Source organism: Ranitomeya variabilis, chromosome 5 (assembly GCF_051348905.1).
Source record: "Ranitomeya variabilis isolate aRanVar5 chromosome 5, aRanVar5.hap1, whole genome shotgun sequence".
NCBI lineage: Eukaryota > Metazoa > Chordata > Amphibia > Anura > Dendrobatidae > Ranitomeya > Ranitomeya variabilis.
Window position 1 is genome coordinate 28,291,538 of NC_135236.1, and position 20,151 is coordinate 28,311,688.

The 20,151-nt window shown below is 40.8% G+C and overlaps 1 protein-coding gene across 1 annotated transcript in view; it reads left to right on the plus strand.

Moving 5' to 3' along the window:
* Positions 1 to 20,151, plus strand: part of LOC143773356 (uncharacterized) — a 152,529-nt gene that overhangs the window by 49,323 nt on the left and 83,055 nt on the right. The window contains exons 11-15 of the mRNA XM_077260832.1: positions 112 to 1,677; positions 3,434 to 3,480; positions 7,138 to 7,278; positions 12,608 to 12,772; positions 15,241 to 15,411. Coding sequence (XP_077116947.1) covers positions 112 to 1,677; positions 3,434 to 3,480; positions 7,138 to 7,278; positions 12,608 to 12,772; positions 15,241 to 15,411 — 2,090 coding nt within the window. The remainder of the gene's footprint in view (positions 1 to 111; positions 1,678 to 3,433; positions 3,481 to 7,137; positions 7,279 to 12,607; positions 12,773 to 15,240; positions 15,412 to 20,151) is intronic.

The window sequence follows — 20,151 nt, forward strand, 5'->3', positions numbered from 1 at the left end:
CATGAAATATCCCTCCTACAGAAAGGGTTGAAGTATGCACCCACTTCCATGGGAAAACCATTTCTTCTATACATAAGTATGAAATAATTTTTACGGAATCTTACGCTTAAGAAATTCTTTCTGAAAAAAGACAAATCAGTCATAGCAGACAGCAACCCTAATCCGGATACCTACATCCATACCACATTGGCCAATCCATCCTCATTCAACCCCATACACGAACAATCGGAGGCATTCCTAACCTTTGACAGACTAGTCACAAACGACATCAGAAAACTAAAAAGGGCTAGGTCCAGATTCAACCCTGGTAACCTAACCAATGCCGAAAAGAAAGCAATTAAAGACTTACAGAATAATAATAACATCATCATTCGTCCTGCGGACAAGGGAGGAGGCATCGTTATTCTGGATCGAGTCACATACCATGAGGAATCAATTCGTTTGCTTAGTGATACGACCACCTACAAGAAACTTATCAGTGACCCCACATTACAATTTAGCCACAAACTCAAATCCCTGTGCCTTAAAGGTCAATCCTTAGGTATATTGAACAAAAAGGAATTCAGTTTTGTACTCAATAAGGACCCTAGCCTGGCTATTTTCTATCATATTCCGAAAATGCATAAAAGCACAACATGTCCCCCGGGCAGGCCTATTATTTCAGGGATCAACAGCCTAACATCTAACCTGTCCCGGTATGTGGACATGCACCTACAGAAGTGCATGCAACTTATACCAGCATACCTTAAGGATACGAGTCATATTCTCCGCATCCTGGAGACAGTCAAATGGGAACCTAATTATGTCCTATGCACCCTGGACATTAAATCACTATACACGGTAACCGATCAGAATATGGGATGCAAAATTGCAGGACAATATCTACAAGCCCTGGATGTATACCCAAACACCCAGGTCACCTTCATCGAGGAGTGCATCCGGTTCATTCTTCAGCATAACTATTTTTGGTATGAAAACGACTTCTTCCTGCAAATCTGTGGCACGGCCATGGGCACACGGTTTGCCCCCTCGTACGCTAACCTGTTTGTAGCCAAGTGGGAGGAGTCACACATCTTTCCTTCTGGCAATCTCCGCACCGGCCTGGTTTTCTGGCGTCGCTTCATCGACGACGTGCTCTTTATCTGGAATGGCCCCATGATCGAACTGGACTTCTTCATATCAAATCTTAACAATAACACCTTTGGTTTGGAGTTCACACCCACGATCAGCAATACAAGCATCAATTTTCTGGATCTTAATATCTACATAAAGAATGACCAGATTTTTACTAAATGTTTTCGCAAAGAGGTAGACTCCAACAGTTTTATTGGAATGACCAGCTGCCATCTCCCTGTCTGGCTTGCGAACATCCCCAAGGGACAATACACAAGAATCAGGCAGAATTGTACTACCTTGGAGGACTATAACAAAGACTCCGCTTTCCTTACTCAGCAATTTCTCGACAAGGGGTACCCCAGCGTATTATTGGACCAGGCCAAGAAAGATATCATGGAGACACCTAGGGACGCTCTATTACACAGAGTGAAACCCACTAACCAACCAATGAACATCCAGGACCAAATCCGTCAACTACCATTCATTACCCAATTCCATTCTGGGCATACCAAATTTAGGTCCATTATCCATAAACACTGGTCTGTTCTCCAAGGGGATAAAGTAATAGGCGAACTTTTGCCACCCGCACCAAGATTCATCTTCAAAAAGGCAAAATCTTTGGGCAGCATGATAGCCCCCACCACGAAACCGGCACTCAAACACAAACCAACAACAGGGGCCACTGCTAATAGTAGGATAGGTTTTACTCCCTGCGGATTCTGCTATGGGTGCCGACATACATCTTTTTCAAAAACATGCCGTTCCACTTTTTTTGATCTGGACGGTAAGAACGAATATCCCATCAGGGACAGTATTACATGCTCTACCTCCAGGGTCATATATGCCATTGAGTGCCCATGTAAAAAACTCTATGTTGGTCGCACAAAGAGGCCTATGATGGTCCGGGTGAAAGAGCACTTTACAAATATTCAGAAGGGGTTCCTGGGCCATCCACTATCTCGTCACTTCTGTGAGAAACATAACAAATCCACCAAGGGCATTGTATTTTGGGGTATCCAAAAGGTGAAACCGAACTTAAGAGGGGGCAACCTTATAAAAGCCATGTCAAGAGCTGAATCCCAGTGGATCTTCTCCTTGAATAGTCTGGCCCCTAAGGGTCTTAATCATGGGCTCGAAATATTTGCCTTTTAATCCTCCCTTTTTCCAGCCCATTCCCCTTTCCTTCCCATCCCCCCCCCCCCCCAAGCCATTCCTCCAGGTATATTGGGATAGCTCACCATACCCTCATTTGCTTTTTGGGTTTCCTATTGGTTTTATCCAATTCTTACCCAGAAGGGCAGGATTAACACCTGCTTCTTCTTTTACAAATTTTATATTCATTTTTATATTTTTTTTTTTTTTTTTTTTGTTTGCCTCTTGTCATATGCATATCTTATTTCTATTTTATCTAATTATTTATTAAAGATTAATTTTATATATTTTTTATTTTTAGATTCCCTAGTCGGTTCATTATGGCAATTGAATGTACTGCGGTAACCACACCAGTATACCACACTCAGCCAGCTTTTGGCCATACAGTCTCCAATATGCTTGCACATCTATGAGATACATTTTCTTTTCATATACGCAGCTTCTTTATGGGTCACATCCATCATTTTAGTGACTCTAATGTGTCGGTCCTCCTTCTGCAGCATTTTTCCACTAGCAGGCTATTTGGGCGGGTTGTGTGTTGTGATTGACAGGTGGGGGGTTTAAATATCGGGGCATCACAAGGGACAGGTAACCCTGATGAAGAAGGACGTTGTCCCTTCGAAACGCGTCGGTTTTTTGGTCCCTCTGTCTCCCCGTACCTTTCTCCAGCTCAGTGACGTCACACGCTGAGCCCTGTGCCAGCGAGCTCCGCCCCCTGTTCTCTCCCGCTCGTATCCAGGGACGCTAACGGCCGGAGCCGTCCCTGGCTCTACGCAGCCCACACAACACACGCCACCTGGCGGCTGCTTTTCCCTGCTCGCCCGCCTGCCTACCTGCACACCCACCGGCCCAATCCTGCCACCCAGCCCGGACCACATTCTTTTCTGCACGCCGAGTCCTCATTACATCACGGTGAGTCCGCATTGTATTTCTTTGGATGGAGTATAACCCTGTTTCAGATTCGATTTAATTTTACATCCATCTAGGTTGGTTTATGGTGGTTTATAGGCTGTGGTGGGGGACCTCCCGCTGACACACTGTGCATCTATACGGCGTAATACCGCTTGGGTATTCCTATATATACTAATCTACATCCTTGGTCATTTCCACATCACTGTAGCGCAGATCCATTTTCTTTTATTCGTTTGCATTTCCCTCTTGACAGTACCAGCTCCTCTGTCTTGGCTCCTGCAGCACAGTGATTCCAGTCAGGTAGCGCTGGTGTATTTTCTTATATCACAAATTTCATTATTTACCATAATGTAATGATTACAATTAAACTTTCATATATTATAGATTCATTATCCACCAACTGAAATTTGTCAGGTCTTTTATTGTTTTAATACTGATGATTTTGGCATACAACTCCTGATAACCCAAAAAAACCTGTCTCAATAAATTAGCATATCAAGAAAAGGTTCTCTAAATGACCTATTACCCTAATCTTCTGAATCAACTAATTAACTCTAAACACATGCAAAAGATACCTGAGGCTTTTAAAAACTCCCTGCCTGGTTCATTACTCAAAACCCCCATCATGGGTAAACCTAGCGACCTGACAGATGTCAAGAAGGCCATCATTGACACCCTTAAGCAAGAGGGTAAGACCCAGAAAGAAATTTCTCAACAAATAGGCTGTTCCCAGAGTGCTGTATCAAGGCACCTCAATGGTAAGTCTGTTGGAAGGAAACAATGTGGCAGAAAACGCTGTACAACGAGAAGAGGTGACCGGACCCTGAGGAAGATTGTGGAGAAGGACCGATTCCAGACCTTGGGGAACCTGAGGAAGCAGTGGACTGAGTCTGGTGTGGAAAGGCGTGTGCAGGAAATGGGCTACAGGTGCCACATTCCCCAGGTAAAGCCACTTTTGAACCATAAACAGCGGCAGAAGCGCCGGACCTGTGCTACAGAGAAGCAGCACTGGACTGTTGCTAAGTGGTCCCAAGTACTTTTTTCTGATGAAAGCAAATTTTGCATGTCATTCGGAAATCAAGGTGCCAGAGTCTGGAGGAAGACTGGGGAGAAGGAAATGCCAAAATGCCTGAAGTCCAGTGTCAAGTACCCACAGTCAGTGATGGTGTGGGGTGCCATGTCAGCTGCTGGTGTTGGTCCACTGTGTTTCATCAAGGGCAGGGTCAATGCAGCTAGCTATCAGGAGATTTTGGAGCACTTCATGCTTCCATCGGCTGAAATGCTTTATGGAGATGAAGATTTCATTTTTCAGCACGACCTGGCACCTGCTCACAGTGCCAAAACCACTGGTAAATGGTTTACTGACCATGGTATTACTGTGCTCAATTGGCCTGCCAACTCTCCTGACCTGAACCCCATAGAGAATCTGTGGGATATTGTGAAGAGAAAGTTGAGAGACGCAAGACCCAACACTCTGGATGAGCTTAAGGCCGCTATTGAAGCATCCTGGGCCTCCATAACATCTCAGCAGTGTCACAGGCTGATTGCCTCCATGCCACGCCGCATTGAAGCAGTCATTTCTGCCAAAGGATTCCCGAAAAAGTATTGAGTGCATAACTGAACATTATTATTTGATGGTTTTTTTGTTTGTTATTAAAAAACACTTTTATTTGATTGGACGGGTGAAATATGCTAATTTATTGAGACAGGTTTTTTGGGTTATCAGGAGTTGTAGGCCAAAATCATCAGTATTAAAACAATAAAAGACCTGACAAATTTCAGTTGGTGGATAATGAATCTATAATATATGAAAGTTTAATTGTAATCATTACATTATGGTAAATAATGAAATTTAACACTATATGCTAATTTTTTGAGAAGGACCTGTATATACCTGTATGTCATCTCCTCCTATACATAGCATATACCTGTATGTCATCTCCTACTGTATATACTATATACCTGTAGGTAATCTGCTCCTGTATATAGTATATACCTGTGTGTCATCTCCTCCTGTATATAGTATATACCTGTATGTCATCTCCTGCTGTATGTAGTATGTACCTGTATGTCATCTCCTCCTCTATATAGTATATACCTGTGTGTCATCTCTCCTGTATATAGTATATATCTGTGTGTCATCTCCTCCTGTATATAGTATATACCTGTGTGTCATCTCCCCTGTAAATAGTATATAACTGTGTGTCATCTCCTCCTGTATATAGTATATATCTGTATGTCATCTCCTCCTGTATTAGACCTCGTTCACATGTTATTTGGTCAGTATTTTTACCTCAGTATTTGAAAGCTAAATTGGCAGCCTGATAAATCTCCAGCCAACAGTAAGCCCACCCCCTGGCAGTATATATTAGCTCACACATACACATAATAGACTGGTCATGTGACTGACAGCTGCCGGATTCCTATATGGTACATTTGTTGCTCTTGTAGTTTGTCTGCTTATTAATCAGATTTTTATTTTTGAAGGATAATACCAGACTTGTGTGTGTTTTAGGGCGAGTTTTGTGTGTCAAGTTGTGTGTGTTGAGTTGCATGTGGCGACATGCATGTATCGACTTTTGTGAGATGAGTTTTGTGTGGCGACATGCGTGTAGCAACTTTTTGTGTGTCGAGTTGCATGTGACAGGTTAGTGTAACAAGTTGTGTGCAGCAAGTTTTGCGCATGGCGAGTTTTGCTCGTGGCGAGTTTTATGTGTGGTGCCTTTTGAGTATGTGCAAGTTTTGTGTGAGGCAACTTTTGCATGTGTTGCAACTTTTGTGCATGTGGCAATTTTTCCGCGTGTGCAAGTTTTGCGTGTGGCGAGTTTTCGATGAGGTGAGTTTTGCACGTGTGGCGAGTTTTGCATGTGGAGAGTTTTGCGCGTGGCGAGTTTGGAGCGGCGACTTTTGTGTTTCAACGTTTATGTGGCGAGGTTGGTGTATGTGTGGTGAAATGTGCGCTGAGGGTGGTATATGTGTTCGAGCACATGGTAGTGTGTGGCGCATTTTGTGTGTGTGTTCATATCCCCGTGGTGGTGTGGTGATTATCCCATGTCGGGGCCCCACCTTAGCAACTGTACAGTATATACTCTTTGGCGCCATCGCTCTCATTCTTTAAGTCCCCCTTGTTCACATCTTGCAGCTGTTAATTTGCCTCCAACTCTTTTCCTTTCACTTTTTCCCCATTATGTAGATAGGGGCAAAATTGTTTGGTGAATTGGAAAGCGCGGGGTTAAAATTTCACCTCACAACATAGCCTATGACGCTCTCGGGGTCCAGACGTGTGACTGTGCAAAATTTTGTGGCTGTAGCTGCGACGGTTCAGATGCCAATCCCGGACATACACACACACATACATACATACACACATTCAGCTTTATATATTAGATTTTTATGTGATTCTGTTGAAAATCATTCCAGTTAGTGACTTTGATGTGGGTCAAGGACTGAGCCACCATCCTTGCCAGCAGATGATGTCTGTATATATTTTTTTTAAAGACTAAGAGTTCCAGCTTCTCGTGAAATGTGAAATATAATCTTTATTGCATCGAAGTTAGTTTTAAAAAAATTGTGGACAGGATGGTCAGAAAGCAATGCGTTTTGAACACTGTTGTTAAAGTGAAGCTTGACAAAGAACAACCGTGTTCGAAACACGTTGCTTGCTGACCATCCTGTCCACAATTTTTTTTAAACTAACTTCGATGGAATAAAGATTATATTTTACATTTTACCAGAAGATGGAACGCTTCCTCTTTTTTTCTACACTGCCAAAACGAATGGTCGGCTCATGGTTCCATGCATGCTGGGTCTCTACTTACTTCAACAGTGAGCTGGCATTACCTTCCTACCTTATGTCTGTAAATTTTAGCCATCATGTGCTTCCAACAGTCATGAATGAAGCAGAGCTCTGTCTGCAGCTATTAACCTGTTTAATTTGGCTGTCTTTCTCTGTCAAAGAGCTTTACACTGCGCCAGCAGAGGGGGATTCAACATTCTAAGCACTGATCAGCACCCACAAGACGTGATTGCAGTGCGCAGATGGCTTGCCATGACAATTGGTGGTCTGCAGAAGACCCCCGTGCCTGTCATAGTACTACTGTGAGCATCAGTTTATGGCTAATTTTGCTATATACAGCAGTACAATGGCATTGTGAGGTATAGTACACGTGATCGAATGATCACAGGTTATAGTCCCCTTAGGGGACTAACATATATAGTGAAAAGTGGAAAAAAATATATAAAAAAAGGAAAAGTTCAAGTCACCCCCATTTGAAAAAAAATAAACATATGTGGTATTGGTACTGCCATAAAAGTCTGATCAAAATATAAAATCAATTAATCCAACTTGTAAATGACATATTAATAAAAAAAATGTAACCAGTAGAATTCTTGTTTTTATTTGACCACCACAAAACTACAAAAATACATCTAGCTCCATCGACCAAAACTTGAAAATGTTATGGGTCTCAGATAAGTGGGATATAATAATTTTTTTTTAAATTTATTGGTTTTCTTTTCTTGCAAACTTCCGCATTTTTTTTCACCACTTAATTTAAAAAAAAAATTATACCTTTTTGGTATATCCGTAAATGTTCTCACAAGGAGAATCATATTGCCAAGTTATTTTTACAGTATAATTGTGGAATTGCGTTTTCGTTTTTTTCCATTTTCCGTAGTTGGAATTTCAAGTCCTCATATTTCGAAAGAAAAAAACAAACGTAAAAAAAGGAAAAATAACCATGTTAGAAAGAGGTTAAACCATAAAAATAAGTGTAGGAACAATGGGCTGTCCTGATAAAGTGGGATGTGATTGTGTTCAGAATTAATAACATTAAACTCATGTTACATAGTAGTCAGTACACAGCAGTCATCATGTACAGTGATTCTGATACACCCCACTGAAGGTTTAGGATTTCTACCAGACATTTTCTTAGTTGAATTTTAAAGCAAATGTCATAATCCATAAACAGCTGACAACACAACAAAGGGATTTCATTGTGAGTTATCAGTCAGGACAAGAGTACAAAAAAATTTTCAGGCAGTGGACAAGCCAAGGAGAACTGTGAAAATGTCATCAAGAAGTAGCTTACATTTGGCCTAACAGTGACATTACCCAGAAATGGATGTTCTTCAGAAAGTGCTAAAATGACAAGTAGAAAAATTTCCCCAGGAGGCTGCCAAAAGGTCTACAGCAATGTAAAAGGAGTTGAATGAATTTCTGGCAAGTTCTGGTTGTTTACAGCATGTGACAACAGTCCCATATCCTTCATGTACAGTATCTAGTCCTTTGAATAGGGTGGCAAGACTAAAACCTTTCCTTACAAAGAAATACAATCATCAAAAAGTTAATTTATTTCACTTCTTCCATACAAAAAGTGAAACTCACCTGTTATACAGTATAGAGTCATTACAAACAGAGCAATCTATTTCGCGTGTTTATTTCTGTTAATGTTGATGATTATGGCTTACAGCCAATGAAAACCCAAAAGTCATTATCCCAGTAAATTAGAATACTTTATAACACCAGCTTGAAAATTATTTTAAAATCCAGAATGTTGTCCTACTGAAATCTATGTTCAGTAAATGCCCTCAGTACTTGGTCAGGGCTCCTTTTGCATCAATGCGGCGTGGCATGGAGGCGATCAGCCTGTGGCACTGCTGAGGGGTTATGGAAGCCCAGGTTGCTTTGATAGCAGCCTTCAGCTTGTCTGCATTGTTGGATCTGGTATCTCATCTTCCTTTTGACAATATCCCATAGATTCTCCATGGGGTTAAGGTCAGGTGAGTTTGCTGCCAATCAAGCACAGTGATACTGTTCTTTGTAAACCAGGTATTGGTACTTTTGGCAGTGTGGACAGTTGCCAAGTCCTGCTGGAGAATGACATTTCCATCTCCAAAAAGCTTGTCGGTGGAGGGAAGCATGAAGTGCTCTAAAATTTCCTGGTAGATGGTTTGCTGACTTTGGTCTTGATAAAACACAGTGGACCTTCACCAGCAGATGACACGGCTCCCCAAACCCTCACTAATTGTGGAAACTTCACAATAGACCTCAAGCAGCTTGGATTGTGGCCTCTCCACTCTTCCTCCAGACTCTGGGACCTTGATTTCCTGTTATGACCCCAATGGCGAGGGTCTCAGAGGAACGTGGAAGTCTGCAGAATACAAAAATCCAGCTCATAGGGCAGTGGTAACTGGGTTGACCATATATCTACTCCTAACGCCAACACTAGAAGTAGCCGGGGATCATTCCTACGTTGATTCTAGATGACATGCGCCAGCCGGAGAATCTAGCTACCCCTAGTAGAGGAAAACAAAGACCTTTCTTGCCTCCAGAGAAGGGGACCCCAAAGCTGGATAGAAGCCCCCCACAAATAATGACGGTGAGGTAAGAGGAAATGACAAACACAGAAATGAACCAGGTTTAGCACAGAGAGGCCCGCTTACTGATAGCAGAATAAAGAAAGGTAACTTATATGGTCAACAAAAACCCTATCAAAATCCACACTGGAAATTCAAGAACCCCCGAACCGTCTAACGGTCCGGGGGGAGAACACCAGCCCCCTAGAGCTTCCAGCAAAGGTCAGGATATAGATTTGGAACAAGCTGGACAAAAATACAAAACCAAAACAAATAGCAAAAAGCAAAAGGCAGACTTAGCTGATATAACTGGAACCAGGATCAGTAGACAAGAGCACAGCAGACTAGCTCTGATAACTACGTTGCCAGGCATAGAACTGAAGGTCCAGGGAGCTTATATAGCAACACCCCTAACTAACGACCCAGGTGCGGATAAAAGGAATGACAGAAAAACCAGAGTCAAAAAACTAGTAACCACTAGAGGGAGCAAAAAGCAAATTCACAACATTTCCAAAATAAATTGCAAAATTTACTTTAATCTGAAAACAACACCTTGGACCACTGAGCAACTGTCACAGATGTGTCAGAGGCTGCAGACTGTTGCACTGCATCTGTCTGCAAAAGGTCTCAGTTGTTTGCTTTGCAGACTAGTGGCCCCCTCCCCTGGTGCTAATGACCACACCTGGACCTGGATGTTCCTATTTGCACTTCTCTGTTGAAGCTTGGAGCTGTATCAGTCTGCTAGCGTCCTCCTGGAGTTTGGAGGGCATCAGCATTTTCTTCTGCGTCTACTGAAGCTAAGTGTCCCCCTGGTTTCATTTATCCTTACTGTCTTTAGAGTTAGTGGCATTGACTAGCGTTCATCCTGTCCTTCCCGATGCAGGGTTTATCACCAGGGTCACAAAGGTATCCTGCTCGGCGATAGGTGCGAGCCCTAAATAGGGACGGTAGGACAGATGTGGTGATGTTAGATTAGTCTAGGGGTCTCCACTTTCCCTTCACTAGTGTTTGGTTCCCCTTTCCTTACACCTTTGTGTTGTACCTAATCTGTCCTACATTGTGTATGACAGCAACAGTCCAGTTCTTTTTCTCCTTGGCCCAGGTAACACGCTTCTGGCGTTGTCTATTGGTCATGAGTGGCTTGACACAAGGAATGCGACACTTGTAGCCCATGTCCTAGATACGTCTGTGTATGGTGAATCTTGAAACAATGACTCCAGCAGCAGCCCACTCCTTTTTGAATCTCCTCCAAATTTTTGAATGGCCTTTTCTTAACAATCCTTTCAAGGCTGCTGTTATCCCGGTTGCTTGTGCACCTTTTTCTACCACACTTTTTCCATCCACACAACTTTCCATTAATATCCTCGGATGCATCACTCTGTGAACAGCCGGCTTCTTTAGCAATGACCTTTTGTGGCTTATCCTCCTTGTGAAGTGTGTCAATGACTGTCTTCTGGACATCTGTCAAGTCAGCAGTCTTCCCCATGATTACGGAGCCTACTGAAAAAGACTAAGGGACTTTTTAAATGCTTCGGAAGCCTTTGCAGGTGTTTTTGTAATTATTCTAATTTACTGAGATAATGACATTTGGGTTTTCGTTGGTTGTAAGCCATAGTCATCAACATTAACAGAAATAAACAATTAAAATAGATCACTGTTTGTAATGACTCTATATAATATATGAGTTTCACTTTTTGTATTGAGCTGAAATAAATAAACTTTTTGATGATATTCTATTTTTTTGAGAAGCACCTGTATATCCAAGCACATCTATGTTTTCCAAAACCTATATCAAGTGTGCCAAAAGAATGTAGGAAGTCTTGTTATGGTCAGATGAGACCAAGGTTAACTTTTTATCCATAATTCCAAAAAGTACAAAGCCAACACTGCACATAATCTAAAAACATCATACTCACTGTGAATCATGGTGGAAGCAGAATTATACTTTTGGACTTTTTCGGCAGCTGGAACAGAGGCTTTAGTCAAGGTGGAGAGAATTATCTAGAGTTCCAAATATCAATTTTGTAACAAAGTCTTGAAGAATGTCAACTTTTAGCGTTATATTAATATTTAAGAGTCCTCAGTGGTTGATACTTTTTAATGGCTAACTGAAAAGATAGTAAAAAATTGCAAGCTTTCAAGACTACTCAAAAACTGAGTAGTCTTGAAAGCTTGCAATTTGGTATCAACCACTAAGGACTCTCAAATCTTAATATTTTTCTATCTAATGGCTAACACGGTACAAAACTAAACATCTTTCCTGTATCAACTTTTAGCATGACACTGATCCTAAGGATACCTCCAAATCAGAAGTAGATCAAAGCTTTGAAATGGCCCAGGCAGAGCCCAAACCTGAATCCAATTGAAAATCAGGGAGTGACCCGAAGAGGCCGTTATACATCGTTATACACAGGGGATTCCTTTTCAATCGGACAGACTTGGAGAGGGCAAATATCACCAATTCTAAATATGACATGATGAATTGTACAGATTATGGGTGAAATTAAAAGGGGGAAAAAGTTCTAAAATTATTCTTCTTGGTATGATTTTTTTCCAAGATTTTTTTCCTATCTTCTGCACATTTTTATACAACGTAGATGACTTTTATAACCTCTGTCAATGAACGAGTACTGAATGTTGAACCAGTCAGATTCAGGCTTTCATTGCTTAGAAACCCAAATGAAAATAAAAGAAGCAACCTTACCATAAAGTGTCGATATTTTCACTTTTTTCCTTCCAATATTTTTTTTATAAATCTGATGTGGAGACAGCAACAATGTCAGGGATAATAAGAGTCCAAGAAAAAGTCTAATAAATGTAACTACTTAACAAGAATCGGTAACAACCGGTGAGGGCATCGGCATGGCCAACATCAATGACCAAAGCTTGAATATATCACATCATATAGCTGCCACCATGCCTGACATCCACTGGACTCAGTTAGCGGCTTCTACTGTTGTCAATTACTGATTTTACACTTGGAGAACATTTTCTCTCCATCTTCATAATCGACAGATTTTATACATTCAAACTTTTGATGCTTCACACAAATCTCATCTTATTTTTACAGTTTGAGTTGTAATGATCTACCAGACACTTCCTGCATTCATTTGTCATCTGTAATACGGAATAACCAATCCCTGAAGACTCTTGACGTGTCCAATAACCGTCTGTATGGTCCTTACTTCAGTGACTTGATGGAGGCCATTGCAGATAGCAGTATAGAGAAGTTATGGTGAGTATAGATATAATACACATAATGTGGGGCTCAACTTGTACATGGATTTTATTGTATGTTCCACTCAATTGTCAGGTACGTGAGATTTACTGCCGATATGTGACGTCTTTGATAATGTCTGACTTTCTGCTGTCCTCAATTCTCCTTATGTCATGTAATGGATGTTACAAGAAATAATATCTCCCAACATTGTTATTGCTGATCCACTCTTGAAGATAATAATGGAGGACGAGCATCACTTTCCCATCTTTGCATTTTTTCTATCCAATAAAGAATGCTTTAGAAAAAACTTCAAAATAAGCCATCATACTTAGAATATATAGCGATTTGAGAAAATAAATGCTCGATCCCCAACTCCACCCAACCATTAATAATGCACTTTAATGTGGTTTTGGTTAAAAGAACATATGGACATGGAGTTTCAAAGTTGTTAAAGTTGAAAAAATGCACGACTCCATCAAATGTAGTTTATAATTCTATTATCTTGATCCAGAATAAATTAAGTGAACATTGTCCCATATTCCAAATTCCTGGATCAAAGTTCCTTCATTAGAACTCTACAAACAAACCATAACATAAAATATGTTGTTATACAAAGGCATCCAGATCCTTACCCTGTTTAACCTTTTCCCTGCGAAGATTGTATCACAAACATCAATGTAGAAAGAAATATCAACCAAGCACAGATGACTGAAGCTCTGATTACGATTCATGGAATCATTGAGTGTTAGAGTTGGGCGGGATCTCCAGGGTCATCGTGTCCAACCCCCAGCTCAATGGAGGACTGACTAAACCATCTCAGACAGATATCTTTCCAGCCTCTGAAGACTTCCATTAAAGGAGAAGTCACCACCTCTCGTGGCCGCCTGTCCCACTCATTGATCACCCTCACTGTCAAAACGTTTTTCTAATATCTAATCTGTATCTTCTCCCTACTGGCCATAATTTTTCAGCCGTAAAACCAGACTTGGATTGCAGCTCTAGTCACAATCCAGCCTGAGATATCTCTGTTGGAAGTGAGACCTACATATGTGTCTGGGGCTCCTGCTTCCAGCTTGATCTCAGCCTGGATCATGGCTAGTTACCTTCAAGGTCTTGTTTTAAAGTTGCCCCTTCTCCTTCAGCCAATGCAAAGAGAGGGGCTACGAGGAGGCCAACAGGCTATAGGGACAGGATGTTTAGTCCTCTTACTTACTCATACCAAGCCACCAAAGTCACACAACAATGACTGCAGACATCGCTTTTGGCAAGACAGCCCCTTTAATATTTTTAAACAAATAAATTGTTTAATTTTAGGAAGTAGGGTCTCTTATTTTTTATTCTCTGGCCAAGCTTAGCTGAATTTACATTTCACTGACTTTCTGGTAGAAACAGCCTAGCTCTGTGTCTTATGTAGCGCCCGGTACTGGGTGTTACAGCTACACATGGGATTTTTTAGTAATCAAAATTCCCCTTTGAGGAGTTTAGGATAAGCATTTAGTTAAAAAGAAAATAAATATTTCTGTCATCAATAAAAAGAAATCACTACACATCAATTTTTGTGGCTGCGCCTTATGTAAAATGTAATTATGTAGAGAAAAGAGGTGAATGGTGGTCACATGAGTCACAAAGGGAGAGCTGCTATAAATAATGGAGGAAGGTAAGTTCTCACCAACTGATGTTTGATGACATCCGACAAGTGCATAAGCTACAATAATTAATCACTGATTTATGACCAGCCATAAAGTAAAGACATTTTTCATGGATTCTGTATTTCTAAAACATGGATTTAATGAAACTTACAGTTTCCAGCACAACTAGATGTTGATACAACCTGGAGCATTTTTTCCATATTTTTGTTTAATGACCATACAGCTCGATCACGAGCCATGGCAATTTGATGGATGAACGCTCTGTAGGAGGATTGATATTGTGCAAGGATAGATAAGTCCGCCGAGGTCTTCACCACCGCTATCTTGATTGTGTCAAGCCATTGGTGTTGCTGGTCTTCCTCTTCACCTTGTTCTATTCTCCTGACCATGAGGTCCTTCTTCAGTACTCATTGTCTTATATACATATGATGTGTCCGAAGTTGGCAAGTCGTAGCTTGGTGATCCTTGCTTCGAGTGTCATGTCTGGCTTGATTTGTTCCTAAATTGATTTATTTGTTCTTCTTACCATCCATGGTATGGATAACCTTCTTCTCCAGCACCACATTTTGAAGGCATCAATTCTTCTTCTGTCTTCTGTTTTATTTCTTCATTTTCCAGGTTTCGCATCCATATGTTACCACAGAAAAGCCCAAACTATATACGACCCAGTGAAATATTCCTCTATTGAAGACCTTGTCGAGTGACTTCATTGTTGATTTGCCCACAGCTGTCCTCCTATTGACTTTCATTCCATTGATTTTACATATTTACAATCTATACGTTTTATACTATTGCTCTGTGGATCTGATACCAACATCTCACTTATTATTACAGCTTGGCAAAGAATAATCTTCCAGACACTTCCTGCATCCATTTGGCATCTGTAATAAGGAGTAACAAGTTCCTGAAGATACTTGACCTGTCTCATAACAGCTTGTCTGGTCATCACTTCAGTGCATTGATAGAAGCTCTGTCCAGGCCAGCTTGCAGGATAGAGGAACTACTGTGAGTATAGTAGACATGTATGTAAAAGGGTTGTTTATGAGCCCAATAATGAGCAAGTGAAATAAACAATAGTAAATTGCTTATAAGCCGAGGTGTACAGTGCTGAAAATAAAATGCTAGTTCAAGTCAAAAGCATAACCACTATCTCATCCACGTCTACTGTCCCAATTACGCCTGTGCTGTATTTTGGAAACAATCCAAGTAAATTTGTGGTCATCCATTATGAAAAAAAGTCAGAATTAGCATAAGCTCCACCCACAAATGGGCTCTTTCTTGTGAAATTGCTGTGGGCCAAATTTGATGTGGGAAGGAGCAACGGCACAGATAAATTAAAATAATCAGTAAGGACATGATGCACAAAAACGTAGGTGAAGTACCGCCATGACAGGCGTTAGTGACGTCAGATGCTGTCCTCAGAAACCCTGCACTCAGAAAAATCCTGCGTTCATAGGGGGTCCGCCGCATGGTCACATGTCCTGCATTCATTGGTTGACCACTGCATGGTCACATGATTGATGATGTGACTAGCACATGTTCAATAAAGGGCATGTGGTTTGGGTTACCTGGTGGCAGCATCAGAGAGATTGATGCGCTACCGCATCACCATAATAGTCATGTAATAATATCACCTGACGTTACGGCATCTGACATGGCTTTACTTCACCTACTTTTTTGTGCAGCATTTCCTTACTGATTATGTGATACAATTCTCTGGCTCTGTCCAGTGCTATGTGCTCCTGTGTTGCTTGTTAAATTCCTGTTGTCCAACCGCAACCTGTTTCCTGACCATTCTTTGCTGGTTTTGTCCTCCTGGTTATGATTCATCATCCTAGCCTTCTATTGCATCTGGTTTGCTCCTCTGGCCAATAGTCCTTCTGTGGAAGCAATCAAGTGGAACCTGTTGTAATACCAAATCTCTATACAAGATGTTAAAGGATGAAGGCAAGGGTTCCATTGGAATCTTCTAGAAGAAATACTTAGCGCCAAGTCTGAGCTAGGTAGCCTTTTTGACCATCTAGCCTCTGACAGATGATACCAATAATTTTTTTTTTCATTTCACTTCTCTGTAGTTGAGATTTTTGCAATTAAATATTTTGCATCTAATAAGTTCCCTTTTTTGAAGTGCAAGTGGGCGTTATCAAAAGTTTTTACTGGTGGCATGAACTTCTTCTCCATCTCTGATGTATACCAATCTTAAGCAGGCAGCAATACCCAAATAAGAACATGGCCACACATTAGCTTAAAGCAGGTTTTTTCAATGTGTGAGATGTATGACAGATAGCCCTGATCTCCTGTTGCATGATGAAAAAGCACATGACTAACACCTTTATGATAATGACCCTGTTGAATAAGGGTCTCTACAGCTGAGTTTAGCTGTGTCACTTTACAAACTATTTGTCATGGATCCCTACTCCGTGGTGTCACTAATTTGTCACGTGTCTGCTCTCACACGTGACTTGGGGTTGTGCCTGCAAGGGTTTTCTATCTCCCCACTCTCAGTCCAGCATTCAACCTCTGTCCTATGCTGTAATGTGAGCATAAATCACACACCGACCCAGGCCACACACCCGCTCATACACACTGCCACCACTCACCGAATACACGGGCGATGAGCCCCGGACTATTAATACTAATAATGTCCATCACTCATAAGGCTCACACACCTTAAGCTATGGATTCTTTTAGAACATTCAAGGTTCAACTTGTTAAAGTTTTATATTTTAATACGAAAAAGGTTCAGTGCTTACAATAAGAAAAGGTATAAAAATATGATAATAAAAAGACATACAACTTATGCAAAACAGTATAAAAATAAACAGAAGAAACTTACAGAAATTACCTAACTGGTAGTTGCTTTCTGCTCCCTGAGGGTAGGACGAATGCAGATTGGATCACACCAGCTTCTCAGGCTGCCCCCATTATGTGAACACATTTCTCTGTATACAGCCTTAATTTATAGCTTGGTCTGGAGGTCAGGTTTCTAGACCGCCCCCTGAAGTTAATATCATAATTGCTGGCTTTTTGATTGGGCCACGGCCGCATTACTAATGAATATACTATTTTTCTCTTGAGACACCCTGTGTAAAGGTTCTCATTGATAGATACCATCAGGCCGCAATAACATCTCCCCTCCAAGAGCTAGGAGGTGTCAAATGTTCCCTTTCTTCTCGGCATCCAGCAGGACCCCCTGGTGAGATTTGGAGACAGAGGTCTACTTGTCTCAGGGAAGTACATATTAACACCTAGGTGCGACTTGTAGCTTTCAAGACAGATGTTACATCTGCCACTGACATAATAAATCTATACATAGTCCACTGCACATGTGTATATATATATATATATATATATATGTACACACACATAGTTCACCACACTATTCTATCACATCTCTTCTGCTTATAGCACTGTCACCTCTGCTGTACTGAACATTTTCAAACTGCCTGTTCAGAGATGAGAGCTCAGAGTGTGAGCATTACACTTATATTTGATGTGCTCAACTTGTAATTACACTCATAAGTGTGATTACTGACTCACTCAGCAATCAGGAGAACTGATAGAAGGGTTTGTAATGTTGCACAGCTATACTTAGATGCGCTGCTTCTGCCCTCTCTGCAATGGAGAGGCAACATTTATTTAAAAAACACCTTTTTTAATTATAAAATCAACAGTTAACTCCTTTACTCATTCAACAAGCTAACTCTCCACTGCTATAGTCACTGTTGACTGACTACAGCTGTGAAGTTCACACTGCAATGCACATGACCACTTCAACCAATCACTGAGCACTTCCTTAAACTAACAATTTGTTGAACTTTTGTTTGAATTTATGATGGCATTCAGTAATTTTGAGTATGAGCCTATCAGCATGGCACACCTACAATTAGCAATCTTTGCCGACTCTTCCATGCAGTAGTGCTACAAATCTGTTAGATTACGAGGGCATCTCCTGTGCTCTGTGCTCATCAGGTCACTACAGATATATGGTAAGTTGGATCTAGATCAAGTGCTGTCGCTGGGCCATTTCAAAACTTTAATCTCCACCTTAGCTAAAGCCCCAGTCCCAGATGTCAAAAACAGACCCAAAGCAGAATGTTGTCTCTACCATACTTCCCTACGGTGTTCTTTTGATGATGCACAGTGTTAACTTTGCCCCAAACATACTTTTTAGAATTCAACCTTGGCCTTATCAGAGCATTATCCTGCATACTTTCGCCACACTTGATGTAGGTTTTGGCAAAAACATATCTGGGTTTGGAATCTATTTTGCCACCCCATCCAACAGGCCAGATATTTGAAGAATATGGGAGATTGTTGTCATATGCATCTGCTTTAATATTGTTGTAGTCCTCTTGGAAGCATCCTTGACCAATTTTCTTTTTGTCTTTTCATCAGTTTTGAAAGATGTCCAGTCCAAAGTAATGTCACTGTGGAACTAAATGTAAGCCACTTCTTGGTGACATCTTCACAGTGTTCAATGGCACATCTAATGCTTTGGATTTTTTTTTTTTTTGTAACCTTGCCTGGCTGATAACTTTCAACTAGAAGACTGAACAGGATTCTACTGGTGAACAACTGGCTATGTCTATGGTGCCGTGATTAATGTTTTGGGTTTCTTGACCATGTAGTGAATTACCTGTATGATAGACTCCTTGCTACAGATGGGTTGCATCTTACAAAAACAGAAAAACACATATTTGCTAGATGCCTAACTACACTCATCAGGGGAGCTTTAAACTAGAGCAATATGGGATGGGAACTATATGGCCAGGAAAAAAATATGCAGCTAATGAATCTTGTGAGAGCCCTGCTATTAGAAGTGGCAATAAAGAACAAAAGCAAAAAATTCTGGAGGAAAATAGATGAGCAAAAGAAACCGAATACAAACTATAATGAGTCTACACAAATGCACAGCGCATGGGAAACAAACAAGAAGAATTGGAGCTGCTATCACAGGAAGAGAGATATGATGTCATAGGTATCACTAAAATTTGGTAGGATGATACACAGGATGATACACATAATTGGAATACAACCCTTGAAGGCTACAACTTATTTATTAAAAAAAAGGATTAACAAGAGGGGAGGAGGTGTTGCATTGTATATTAGGAAAATGTATTTCTCCACAGAGATCCAGGCTTCAGAGACTGGTAGCTCTGTAGAAACTGCTTGGGCAAAAAACAAGAAGAGAAGAACCGAAGGGATACTATTGTAGGTGTTTACTATAGGCCACCTGACTTGACATAGGGATGAACTAATTTTACATCAGATGTATCTGGTCTCAAAATAGTATGACATAGTGATCATGGGAGATTTTAACTATCCTGTTATTTGTTGAGAATCTGTCAGGCAAAAGTAAGGGGTCCAGTAAATTCTTAATTTATCTTGCTGACAACTTTATCTTTCAAAAGGTAGAAGAGAGAGCAATATAATCTGCAATCTTGGGCCTAATTGTTACTCACAGGGAGGAAATGGTTGCGCAAGTAAAGGTGGCTGGAAATTTAGGAGGCAGCGATCATGCAATCCTCGAATTTTGTATTACAAGTGGAGGAAGACCAGCAAGGACTCAGAGTTTAAGGCTGGACTTAAGAAAGGCAGATTTTAATGGACTACGAAAGAGGATAGGAAAGATCCTACTGCTGGATATTCTTAAGGACAGAAATGTCCAAGAATGATGGGAAATTTTGTTAAATGTAATTCTCTCTGTTACAATGGGTAGCAATCAGGAAAAGAAGGAAGAGT